This window comes from Siniperca chuatsi, linkage group LG13, assembly GCF_020085105.1.
Source record: "Siniperca chuatsi isolate FFG_IHB_CAS linkage group LG13, ASM2008510v1, whole genome shotgun sequence".
In the NCBI taxonomy this organism is placed as follows: Eukaryota; Metazoa; Chordata; class Actinopteri; order Centrarchiformes; family Sinipercidae; genus Siniperca; species Siniperca chuatsi.
Window position 1 is genome coordinate 3,563,143 of NC_058054.1, and position 13,131 is coordinate 3,576,273.

Genomic DNA, 13,131 nt, shown 5'->3' on the forward strand with positions numbered 1-13,131 from the left:
TATTTTCATAATTTAGAAAAAAGAAATGCCAGTGTTAATAATATGCATAAACTTAAGATTGATAAAGATCCCCAAAGAATCACTCTAAAAAAACTGTACTCTGAACCAAAGAGGTATTGGCCAAACTCAAAAAGAAACTTGTGATCAAGCTTAGTCTCTAGAAGACCTGGTCTGGTACCCAGGTCATAGGGCATCAGTCGGCCATCTGCAGGTAATACAGCCTTGCTTGGAGGGGGTATTGGCTAGGAACAACAATGTCAGTAGAATAAGACATTAATAAGTGCTTTATAATGACTAATAAAGAGCCAACATGCTATTAATATGCATGCTAATAAGAAACTAGTTAACGGTGAATATGTGTACCCTAATATAAAGTGTTACCAAATATTTTAATAAATGTACTTAGTTACATCTTACCACCGCTAATAAATGTAGTGTAACCAAGTTCGTGTTGCCAGAGACAAAACACAAACACACGCAGAAAATTGTTTCCATCACTTATTGATTTAAATGTATTCCCTAGAGGCTAATCCTAACCCATGTCTAACCCTAACCCTGACCTTAAATCAAGTCTTAACCCTAAAATGTTATAATTTACGTTGTGGGGATTTAACAGATTTATATCCCCACGACCTGAATAATAGATGTTCACAACAGCTGCTTTCACAAACACACACTGAGGTCAAAGAAATTCAAACTACAGACTGCGTTACAACATTTTATTGACATTCTTGAGTTTAATTACATAAAAGTACATTACATAATGCATTTTTGTTCTGACCCACCAACATGTTTTTGAACTAGGTTCAAAGGATTTCTCACTTTTAGACAATGGCACAGAAGCCGCCGAGATCCAACCGCAAGGTAAATGAAAAAAATTAATAATTTGATCGGTTTACTAAATATTTAAAAATGTCTTTATTTAGTGAAGTCTTTATTTTATTCAGAAGTTGAAACATTTCTTTGTTTTATACAGTTATTACACGTGAGCTAGAAATGAACTGCAGCCACTACACAGTCCTCTTAGGCACTGATAAACAAATATTTCTATTATCATGTTTAGAGTTATGCTAATACAAGGTTATTATTTATTCAAGAAGATACATTATACATTGCTGTGTGTCTTTATTATAAAAACAATGTATTTTAATGTACAAGGCATGTTAAAGAAACAGTTTAGTCATTCTTCATCTTCATTCGTTGAATCCACGACTGATGCTCGACACATCAGACTGCCTTACATCGGTGCATCGTTAAATAACACTTAAGGTGCAAATGGAAATACGCCATCTCATAACATTTTACTTTCAGTGCACTAAAACTAAATTTCACTTTATTTTGAGTCTAATTTTGGATCATCCTATGACGTGAGGAGCAGAGGTCTTTATGTGTTAACTTGGTTCCTAGTAGCCGAGACCTGGTCATGGACTTGAGGGGGGGTCCAATTATATTCAGTCTAACCGTATTGGGTAGAATCCTGTTCTACTGCTGCATACCTTGTCTAATAGCCAACCGGCTCTGATCATACGGTGCGTCATCATCCCCGGAGAAAAACGTGTTTTTAGAGGCAGAGGGCGAGTGTGAACCGTGGGGCGCAAAGTTGGTGCTCTCTCTGCGTTTGGATCTGTTCATGCAGACCGCATTTAGGATCGGGTCCGTTTTGGAGTCTGGCTGTCAAAGGTCTTCGGACAGACGCGAACAGGGGATGTTGCGATTCACGGTCAGTGCTTTAACCACTGGGCCACCAAGGCTACCTGGACCCTTGATGTTTATTCAACACAGTTCTGTTTTGGCAATCAAGGCATTGAGGTATGTTGAGGCCTGTTAGTAGCTCGTACAGCCATAAGGCTTAGTGATGATTAAATCCCCTAGACCTAACAACAAAACATTTCAGCAGTACCACTTGTGCTGTGACAATACCTACGGCGTAGGTTTTGATTTTTAGTTCAGCATCAGATTTCATCTGTTGATGTGACCTCCGCAACGCTAGATGGATAAATCATCACTAGATGTGTAAGCAGGCTAATGTTGCTCTGAGTTTACTTTGCAATCTTTCTGCCCTGTATCGGTCAACATTTCCTAATGTAGCTTTAAACGGGCCATTTCTCACTGGTCTTAGTGATGAAGCCAGAGGAAATTTAAAATCAGATGCCCCTGAGTTTTGTACAGTGGCAGGAATGTAACTCTAAAGCCTGAATCTGTTTTTGTGTTTTTAGAGTGACGACAACAATGACCATCGTCATATTTGACATCTAAAAATCTAAATTTAGTTTGCAATTTTGACTAGTTAGAGGATGATCCTGATGCAAAGTCATTTTTCTCTATGCCCACTGACGACCACAATGAGCCATGTGAAATTCATGGGCTTGAAGCACTGGAAATAAAATGTTTTAATGTTTTTGTAATGTTAAATATATTTGTCTCAAAATGACATTTCCATGCATAGTATTTTGAGACCTGCTGCATTTTGTAATAAAATAAAAGTTCCTCAACTACATAAATGTTTCATGAAAAAAAACCTTACATATAAAATTAAAAAAGGAAATAAAAAATAATAAAAAAAAAGGTTTCCTACATTTTAATCCTCATAGTCAACAATCCAACCAGTATTATAGTAGTAACCAGCAGTATTTTGAGCATTCAAGGTGTTTTGATTGCCTAGTGATTGTCATTTGATTTGATGTCTGTGGGATTCTGGGTAATCAAGTTGAATGAATCAATTCAGCATCAAAGTGAGTGTTAGGTGTGTTGTGAGCTGTCTACAGTGTAGTAGAAGTGGCGGGAGAGTTTTGAAACTAAAACCAGTCACTTGTAATATATATTAATAATATATAACATATTAGTAATATTTGCTTTACCCAAAATATCACCTTAGGTTACTGGTAAAATATGCATTTTGCTGCAGTTATACTGGTCTTTCAATGCAATTTTGGGATGTATTGTATTGGGATGTAGGCTTGGATTACAGTTGGGGCAAAAGTCTGTTTGGGAAGTCTTTTTCAGACGTGTTTTTGCATATTCATTTGCAATTTTGCATGTTTCATATTATTTGAAAGTCTGAACGGTTCAGTGTTTTAGGAAATGCACTTGTTACTTATCATCTTACTCAGAGATTGTTGAGAAGATCAGTTTCAGTGTTGAATACTGTGTGTCCAGTCCAGAAGGAGGTTTAGGACAAATGCATTGACATCACTTTATTTGAACCCCCTAATAAGCATTTCTAAGCAATACATAGTTATTGAATGGTTTATAACACAATATAATTTAGATGTAAGCTGATATTAAGGACAGTTTAAGTGTCTAAACAGAATGAATGATTGATAAAACAATACAATACAGTTTAAATAGAAAATATGTATTCATATTTAATGTGAATGTAAAGAATGAAATATTTATATTTACTTATTGTGTTATTCTATCAATTATATTTATTAATTATATTTATTGATGAAGTATTATTGTATTATTATTTATTTACTAAACACTATTTCTACTCTCCATGACAACAGATCAAACTCTGTCCGCCACACGGCTGAGATGTGGCTGACTCTGAGTCAAACTACTATTTCCGAGGTCAAGAGTGAACGTTCAAGCTCCACGTCTACGTGCGTTTTAAACACATTTATAAACAGTTTTGATCCTGCCTGTGAGGATTTGTTCATGTGTGTAATACTTGTCATGCTTTATATAATTATTTAGGGTTACAGCTATGTTGTGCTATGTTATCAATCATTCATTTACTGTTTATGCAACAGTTACAGATGCCAGTTATAGTCACAGTTGTTCATAAATATATTAATAAACACTTAAAAAGTCCTTAGTTGCTTATAACTAACTTATAGTTTGTTTAAAAATCCTTTAGTATGTGTTTATATGCTGTTTATAAATGCTAAATTGATCTCATCAATCCAGTGTGATCAGGTGATAAATACTGCTTTGAAAAGACAAATGTAACCACAGCAATTGATTAAAACTAGGCCCTTAGTCCTTAAACCATAAACAAACTTTTATACCAGGATCAGACTACACGATCATTTTTTAAATTAAGAATGGTCACTGTGTCAGATTAGGCGATCATTGGATCATAAATTCTTGCTGTAACTTGACTGAGAGACATTGCAGACTGAAGACTGGACTCCGACCAGTCATAGCTTGCTGTCTTTCTCAACTTCCGTCTGGTACATAGGTGATCAGTAAGGTGGCATGGGCACAAAATGTGCCATCCTATATGCCTTTTAAGAAGTGAAAAAATATGAAATGTTATTAAATAAATTCTAGACCTGACCCAACCTGGCACGTAAGACTCGCGACCAGACTAGTAGGCTAATCAAATATGCTCTGAGCTGGCTGCTGGGCAGTACGGGCAAAAACTTTGGGGATGCACAACAAGGAGCTTACTAAATGTTGAAAAAAGAAATACATAAATAAATATGCAGATTGCGAAGGCAAAAGCACCCTCCATGTTTTCAGTTTCAATGTTACCTCCTGCTCACACTTGATGACACAAACAAAATCGTCATGGGACATGTCGTAGGTGTTGTCAAACCTGGTGGGAGAAGGACGCAGTCGTCCTTTGGTCAGGACACTGTGAGATGTCCCAGACGCTGCATCAGTTGTCTTTCACTATCACACGCTACACAGGATAAAACAAGCAATAGTGACACACAGCGCTCATTTTCGTTCCCACGTCTGTCGGGTCAGGCCGTTATCTGGCTGATATCGTGTAGTCTGATCTCGGCATTAGGCTAGGATGATTCTGATTAAAGTGAAATAATTTCCACCTCTATATTTGACAAACTGTTTTGACAAACTGTTTTGAAAAGTTGATGTTACCTCTACAGGAAAAAGATAAATGGAAACATTGTTTTCTCACAACCCCCAACAGTCCTCTGTAACCCGACCTCCTCCCCTGCTGATCGTACTTTTCATCAATCAGTGGCGTCTCAGGAGTTTGGATAAGAATCCAGAAGAGGCCGGCTTGTCACTCTTGGCCTGGGCCTCCTCTTGGGCCTGGGCCTTCTCCTCTCCCAGCCCCAGCTCCCCCTCCAGTTGCTCCAGCTCCGACTGGTCCAGCAGCTCAAAGTCCTCCACCTCGCTGTCTGACTCCTCGGCCAGATCCAGCAGCCTGGTGGACTCTGAGAGTCTTGACCGCTCCGAGTCTTCGCTCAGTGCCGTGAAGCCGACCGCTGCTCCTATTCTCTCCTGGATGGCGGCTGTGACAGCGGCGGCGATGACGTCGCCCGCCATCTGGTTGACTAATTCGAGGGCTTTGTCGGTGGCTTGGTCTTTGTGAGGAAAGGGTGTATGCTTGGATGTGATTGGCTGCTGGGGCTGAGGTGAAGGCGAGGGAAGGCCGAGGCTGAGATCGTCGTCATCGTCACCATTGGTCGTTGCGCCGTTGTCAAGTGAGGGGAATTCTGGAAGGCCTCCAGTGAACGCTTCCTCTCTGTCGAGGTCTGTGAGGTTGAGGTGAAAAACAAGATTTTTTTAAAAGCTATGGTAATATTGAAAACAGCAAGAATTTAATGAGCCGTGAGTGATGGACAAACAGAATATTGAGGGCATAAAAATTGGATATTAATAAAACATAGAAAATGAACCAGTAAGCTTATCTGTTTGTCTTATTTACTAAAAAAAAAACCCTAACAGTTACTGTATGTTGCCACACTCATCAAACTACAAAACAATAAGATGTGCCTTTATGTTTCTAAACCTCCATTATAGAAATCCAACATCTTCTTTTTTAAACTGACAAACGTACCCTCTGAGTTCTCAGTCTGTGGTGTGTGTCCTTCTGACAGGTTGAATGTACCGTTGTCCGTCCATGTCACATCAGACACCTCTGTGTCCGATACAGACATTTCCTTACACACTGTGGAGTCGAGCTGTAGGCGGGAAACACAGAGAGATTTTAGAGTGCAAAACACTCTATAAAATATAATAAAGCTGCCATGGCTTTTTGGGGCAAGTCCAGGTCATGTGATGAGTCTTTTGCAAACTCTAGGTTGATGTGTCATAACAAAATATAAGTCTTTCAGGTCTACGAATTCTGACATACAACATTTGAACATTTTCTTTCTTTTACAGCCTGTTGCTGTCTTATTTATTTTCTATTATTCCAGTATTTTATCAGGTTAATACTTTTTAAGTTTTTGAGCTTGATGGTTCAATATTGACTTTGGAAATAGCAAGTGTGACACATAAACTTACATCTGCTAATGAATAACATAAATACATAATTAATACTATTATTTATTTCAAGTACGTGTACCTTTGCTTTCCAGTCAAGTCATGTCTTTAGAGAGTTAAGTCTCATGTAAGTCAAGTCTCAAAGCAGTGAAATCCAAATTGAGTCCTTATTTTTGTTACCTAAATCTGACTTAAGTCCACGTCTCTAGTCTCACTCTACAGTCCTGCTAGTGTAATGACTCATCCCTCTGCATTACATCCACTTTATTTATAAAATGATGATACAACGGATCCACTCTTGAGACTTTGGAGGGAAGCACACTCAGTGAATATAATCTGTAACCAGGAGTTTGGCTTGAGGAGCAACATTTAAAAAGCATCTTTTGACATTCACTTTGGCACAGGCCTTGATGCTGATGTGGATCATGTGTACTGAAATTCAATTAGCTTTAAATGGACTCTGTCAGTCAACAGAGGCATAATTAGATTGAGATGAGATGATCAACCAACCTTGGGAAACATGGAAGAGAGGTCCGACTCGATGCCCTCTTTCTCAGTCTGAGCCTGCATGATTCTCTTCTCTGAAAGGAAGGAAACAAGAAAGCGGCTGATCTAGTTTTGTAGTCCAATACTGAATACAAAAAGTAAAGGAGAAGCTGTTACATTAACGATTTAACGATAACGATAAAGTGTTTATTACAACAAAAGTTATTTTTCTTTTTCCAGAGAAAATCCAGTAAGTCTTTCCTCCAAACCCCCCAAAAATCTGTGAAAAACCTATGATGCACCCTGGGACACTTAACCACTGATATACGAGGCTGCATCACATTTTGTTTTGTCTACCCACTGTAATTTAGCTGTGTTGATAGCAGCATAAGGTTGCCATGAAAGGATTAAAGAATTAAATGAACCATACACTTACTGACCTTTAGCTTTTTACTGATATCTTAATATAAGGGACTTTGGAAAACAACTTTACATTACTATACAGGCATAATATACAATTTTTGTATGTTTAAATATCTGTCATGCTAGTACTGCTAAGTGATTCCAACTTTATCCAGTTCATGAAAGGGTTTCAACTGTTTTTGTTTGTCAACATTTTCATTTTCAAAATTAAAACATATAACATATTGACATGTTTCATAGTTACCATGGTTCTCTTTGATTTTCTGAAGGAACTCCCCAATGCCAAAGTCCAGCTTCTGCAGAACTGGCTCTAGCCACAAACCAACCTCATGAGATGAAATCAGAGGCCACAGGAAAACACCCAGCACTGCGGAGAGAAAATAAAGGATAATTAGTGTTTGTTTCCAGAAAAAACATTAACATACCGGTCATAAAAAGACCTTGGAAAGTCATTTGAACTTTATTTGCAGAAATAAGTTTGCTCACCACCTTTGGAGTATTTGATACTATTCATAATATCATAATATCTTACTGATAGGCTCAGAAGGTGGGTGAGTACATCTGGAACTGGCCACATAATTCATTGCTTTGATAGCTCTCATCATTGTTATGCTGATGACATACAGCTATATCTATCATTTAAGTGTCATGACTCCATAAAGACACTATTAATATGAGTACAAGGTTCTTCCAGTGGGGAAAAAGCACAAATATATACTTTCTATGAAGATACAGTGGAATCATATTTTTGCTGGTGGTGACTTATCTATGATCCCCTTTGGGAAACCAAAGTTTATCCACTTGTTTTTGTATTTGTGCAGTGACCAAAAAATGGTCTGAATATCAGTGAAGGAATTTTCTTCCAACTCGTAGAGGAGCCAGATTGTACAAAGTTTGTATCTTAGCTTCCACTAGAGGTCAACTAAACCAAAACCAGGATAACAAACAAGCAGCCACTCTCCACCTGTACTGGACATGCTAGTCTAAGCATATAAATATTTTTTTTTCACATGATAGAAATGGTCTCTTCATGTGTAAAACTTGTGCTTACTTACCAAGAATATATGAGATAACAATCCCTGGAATGTAGCGTCCTAAGACAGCAAAGAAGGTGCAAAAACTGCAGACCAGCAGACAAAACTAGAAGAGAAAGAAAGCAAACACAAAGAGAATGACACCAAAAATGTATACTGATATAGTTCTTTTCTACTGTCAGTTACAGTTACAGTATACAGTGAGTGTCAGTTACTTAGTTAGTTACATTTTGGGAAACACGCTTAACTGTTTCCTTGACGGACTCCCCCTAAAACCACAAAATTGCCTGCATTAATTAAATAATTTTTTAGAACATTTTCAGAAACAGGCTTCTTTAGACTATTTATTCCAGTTTAAAAGCAAGGACAGGTTCATAATTTCAGAACAAGTCAGCTTTTCTAAGTGAAGGTTTCCGACATACATAGTGAGCTTCACCGCTCTGGCTTGTTTTCACCCAAACCTGCTCCACCATGTAAAGTACAAAATACCTCCAGAAAGCCTGACAACCAGCTCTGTCAGATCACTGCAACTCAGTAAAGAGAGTTCATGTTAGTCTGGGGTCGTCTGCTGCCTTTGCCTCACCTTGCCTGGATTTTGTTGTTTGAAAGCCGATGTCTCCTGGAGGAAGAGTTTGAGGGAGTCGCTGAGCTGAGGACCAGTCCCAGACCGGCTGTCCTGGCCTGAGTCAATGATCTCCCAGCTACAGGAAAAGAGAGAAAGAAGCAACATCAGTCAACTTTAAGATGTTGGGCATACAGAGTGTCTGATAAACTGGTTTTGTTTAACGATGAAGAAAATCTTTCTCTAACCTTATTCAAGTAGTTTTAGTTGCTTAAACATTAAAAAAGTGCTACTGGTCTGTCCTTGTTCGACCAATGAGGACACCAGATCACTAATAGAGATAATTTTGTCCTTCAAAATTGCATCAAAACTGATTTTTTGGCCACTCTGAGGCAGCAGAAAAAAGCTGTAAATGCAACACTGACATATCACCTTCTAAGTTGATATGATGAACAATTGCTTATTTACATATCCAGCAGATACGGAGCAACATTAGCACACGAGCAAGCGATTTGTCAATTAATTGGTCAACAGAAAATTTATCACCAACAATCCTGATGATCATTTAAGTCAATTATCAAGCAAAAAGGCCCACCAGTTGCTAGTTCTAGCATCTCAGATGTGCTGTTCTTTCTGTTTCATATCACAGTAAACTCTTTTAGTGTTGACTTTTGGCCAGACAAAGCATTTTGAAGACATGACATTGTTATGGGCATTTTTCACTATTATTTGTGACTTTATAGACAAAACAATTGGTCAGTTAATCAAAAAAGTAATTAATTGATTAGTAAATAATGAAGATAATCATCAATTGCAGTGTTATTTTCACTGCTATGCTGATGACACTCAGCTTTATCTACAGCTAAACCAAAATTCTGCTTCTACAACGTAAGCTAGTAGTTTACAGTGTTGATCAGTGTGTTATAGTGTGTGGGGCAAATTTAGGGGTGGGGCAGTGGTGAAACCCATGTGACACAGATACAGGAAATGGCTCTCAAGTGAGCTGACTCTCTTCTAAACAGTCTCTGGCTAAGCTAGCAGTTCAAACAGCTCTGAACAACCATATTAGCCACCAGTGAAGGTGTAGAGTTGAGGGGGCTGAAGTCACTGTTACTGCTTTTAAATTCAGCTGCTAAGAGGTATAGACATTTAAACAAAAATTACATATCTAACTACGGTTCTATAAATTCTGGGTGACCATCAGATGTTCAACTGGCTTAAAATGGCTGAAAACGGCTGATGTGCATCGGTTTAAACAAGGGGAGAGATAGAGAAATGCAATGATCTGACAGAGCTGTGAGGAGGTGCGGGGTAGGGGTGGCGGTGGACAATTTCCAAAAACAAGTATTTCCTCTCACCCCATAACATGGAAAAAATGTTTCTCTTTGATGTCTCCTCCAGGACTCTGAGATCATCTGACCTAAAGCTGTTGGCACATTCTTGGTCTAGATTTTATAATCATATCTTGGATGTTTGAACAGCACTTTTAACTTGTTTAACTTGTGTTGTCTTTAAATGTGCTTTAAAAATAAAGTGAGTTGACTTATTGGTATGTGTAGATGGTCAGCATGTAATTACTGATACAATATGCAGTGACTGTATTAAAAATAGTATCAACATTTGACTTGACCAAGAGAGGGATTGAAGAGGTTTATTTGGAGGCTTGGAATTCTACTGGTTGAGGGTCATTGAGGAAATTTAGTCCAAGAAAAAGCCAGTCCAATGTAAATGTCATAGTCTAAATTAAGAAGCCTACAATAAAACTGGCAAGTTGACTAAACAGACAGGTGGCAGATGGGAATAGGAATGTGAAAGTGCTTTCCATGCTGTGGTACTGCTGGGAATTCTGGGGCACCTGGTAAGGTATGAAACTTTCCCCTCCAGCTTGGGGGTTCCTAAAAATCATCTCCTGTTTAAGCTCTACTATCAGCCCTCGTGCTCACTTCACATAAAACAGCTATAAAAGGCACACATGTGGCTCATGTGTAGGTCATGTGCAATAAATAGATAAAGGGCAATAAAAGGGTTTGAGGCAGCAAAGTCCTCTTCCTTTCTTAGCTATCTTCTGTTCCACTAGCTTAATTAGCTGCAACCCAATGAGTTTAGTCATTGTTTCTACTACTGTGCTTGGCAGTAACAAAGATAAAACAAATATTCATTTGTTAGCATTCAAGAAAAACATATAACATTATGTTTACCAATGGCTGATCACCAGACTAAGTCAAATTTCCACTGTTGTTCAGACAAATTAGTCAAACTGACAATGTAACAGGGGTCTAGGTAACTGCCTCAACAGCTTTCATCAGATCAAATGACAATGTAATAAATTTAAGTCCAACAGAGGATGGAAACTACATGTCCTGTGAAAGCAGCTGGTGTGAAATCACCATGGAGATCTGGTTACTACAACAACAGCTAACACAGCTGTGAGGTTCCTGTGCTAATTGGAAATCATGTAATCGTGGTCTTTCAGGGGGTATTAGCATATTGAAAATGCACAAATCAAATGTGATGTGATAGTTTTAAAATTTTCTATAAGAACAGGTACTTTGTTTTCCAAAATGAGTTATTCACCATTTCAGAAAAGGGCTGGGCGATATAATGAAATACATACGGTAAAATGATGGTAAATGTGTAATTTCGCTATACTGTTTATACTGAGGTAGTTATGAGTTAATGAGTGAATTGCTTTATGGCGATATTAATATACGCAGTTTCCCAATTGATTTTCACAATATACAATTTTGTATACAGTGATAGAGGATTTATTATTGCCCATTCCAAGCACAGCTATTACTATTTTTTTATTTATTGTTTGCATTATACTAGCTTCATTTTTTGGGAGGGGGATCTTGTATATATTCCATAAAAATTCCATTTATTACATTAATTTATCAGGAATATAAAAAAAACATGCTTAATTTTGTTAATTTTGTGTGTCTATTCCACTGTACCCTGTTCCAACCTAAATCTCTGGTCTGTTTGTTGTACTGTTGTAATACTTAATTACTTAATTTTATCTCTATGGTTCAACAAAATCTTATCTCATATTATCGCTTCCTTTCTTCTTATCTCTTCTCATCTTATCTCATTTCTTCTTTTCTTATCCCTGGCTTGCTTTATGTTCACAAATATTACTTTTGTGCAGAGCCTAACCCTAACATATGAAGCCAAATAAGGTAGAGTACTGAGTAAGCCTGATTTGACCTAAGTTACCCTAGTACAGTATAGCAAATCTAAACAGTGTTGAAGGGGGAGCTTAATGAATACAAGAAGGATTTTTACCACTCTCCATCCAGGTGAGTAGGTCAATTTTTACGAACACCCCTACTCATGGTGACCTGGTGGTTCAACAGCCATTCAGTGACTAGAGGCCACAGGTTGAAGTGTATTTGAGTTTATTATTCAAACCTGTACCTGTTCATTCTTTCTGAGTGCCACCTAACATAGAATTTAGTGTACATGGTGGAGAACTAACCGTAGAACAAGTGCTTTATTTACATTTCCGGGAAGAGATCTGATTTAAATTGGTGTTTCTGACACATTCCAGATTTATCCCTGCTGGCAGCTCTTAAGGAAAAGTTTTGGCATTCAGAGTGGTGCAAATTAGCATTTGTTGGCAGCTGCTAATGATGGAAATCCTGTTAAGTAATGCTCTTTCCCCTGGTCAGTTTTCTTCCCCACACACAGCTGTTTAACTCTGTATTCACCTTTATCTCACTGCCTTACAAACAGGACATTAACTAAACTTCTTTGCCTACCAAGCCACCAATTGTAAACACAATTGGAGTTTAGCATTGCACTTGTATAACATTGTCAGACTCACAATGGACAGTTTAAAAAAAAGGATCAAAATCAATGCAGCAGAACCAGAGACGATATCTTTTTTTATTCCATGCACTCTTCTTCCTTGTCAAAACCTGGCGTCTACATTACCCACAAAGCAACTCGACTAGATTCACTTGACTGTACAGATTTGGGTGTGTTATGCTAGTAGCAGCTAATGTAGCCTCAAGCCGCTATAGCCTCAAGCAGAGATGAGGAGTGGGCTACAGAGGTCTGGTAAACTCACGTATTGCTAACTCCACACCTCCAGATTGATTTCATTTTCAAACTTATAGTCTTCAGCCCCAAATGATGCTGACTCAAGTGACATCAGTTGAGGCGATTTATCAGACTTGAGACACAAAAGGCTTTATACAACTATTTTCACATATGCAGTAGTACTCCCCAAGACTTCCCCTCTAAAGTTCCCCTCTAAATTCTGTTAGGAACAATGAGTATTTGTGTTTTGAAGGAATTTGTTGGCAACAAGACTAAGCGTCTACAGCCACTGTAGCAGCTCTGTGAGGCTGTACTTAGGGCTAAATGTCAGCACGCTAACATGCTCACAATGACAATGCTAACAAGCTGATGTTTAGCAGGTAATGTTTATCA

General features: G+C 38.1%; 1 protein-coding gene across 1 annotated transcript in view; it reads right to left on the reverse strand.

Annotated features, from left to right (window-relative positions):
* Positions 1 to 705: 705 nt before the first annotated feature.
* Positions 706 to 13,131, reverse strand: part of retreg1 (reticulophagy regulator 1) — a 28,047-nt gene continuing 15,621 nt past the window's right edge. Inside the window, exons 4-9 of the mRNA XM_044219907.1 lie at positions 8,716 to 8,833; positions 8,154 to 8,238; positions 7,343 to 7,465; positions 6,700 to 6,770; positions 5,762 to 5,885; positions 706 to 5,456 (exon numbers count right to left, since the gene is read on the reverse strand). Of these exons, the coding sequence (XP_044075842.1) occupies positions 4,933 to 5,456; positions 5,762 to 5,885; positions 6,700 to 6,770; positions 7,343 to 7,465; positions 8,154 to 8,238; positions 8,716 to 8,833 (1,045 nt within the window). The 3' untranslated portion in view covers positions 706 to 4,932. The remainder of the gene's footprint in view (positions 5,457 to 5,761; positions 5,886 to 6,699; positions 6,771 to 7,342; positions 7,466 to 8,153; positions 8,239 to 8,715; positions 8,834 to 13,131) is intronic.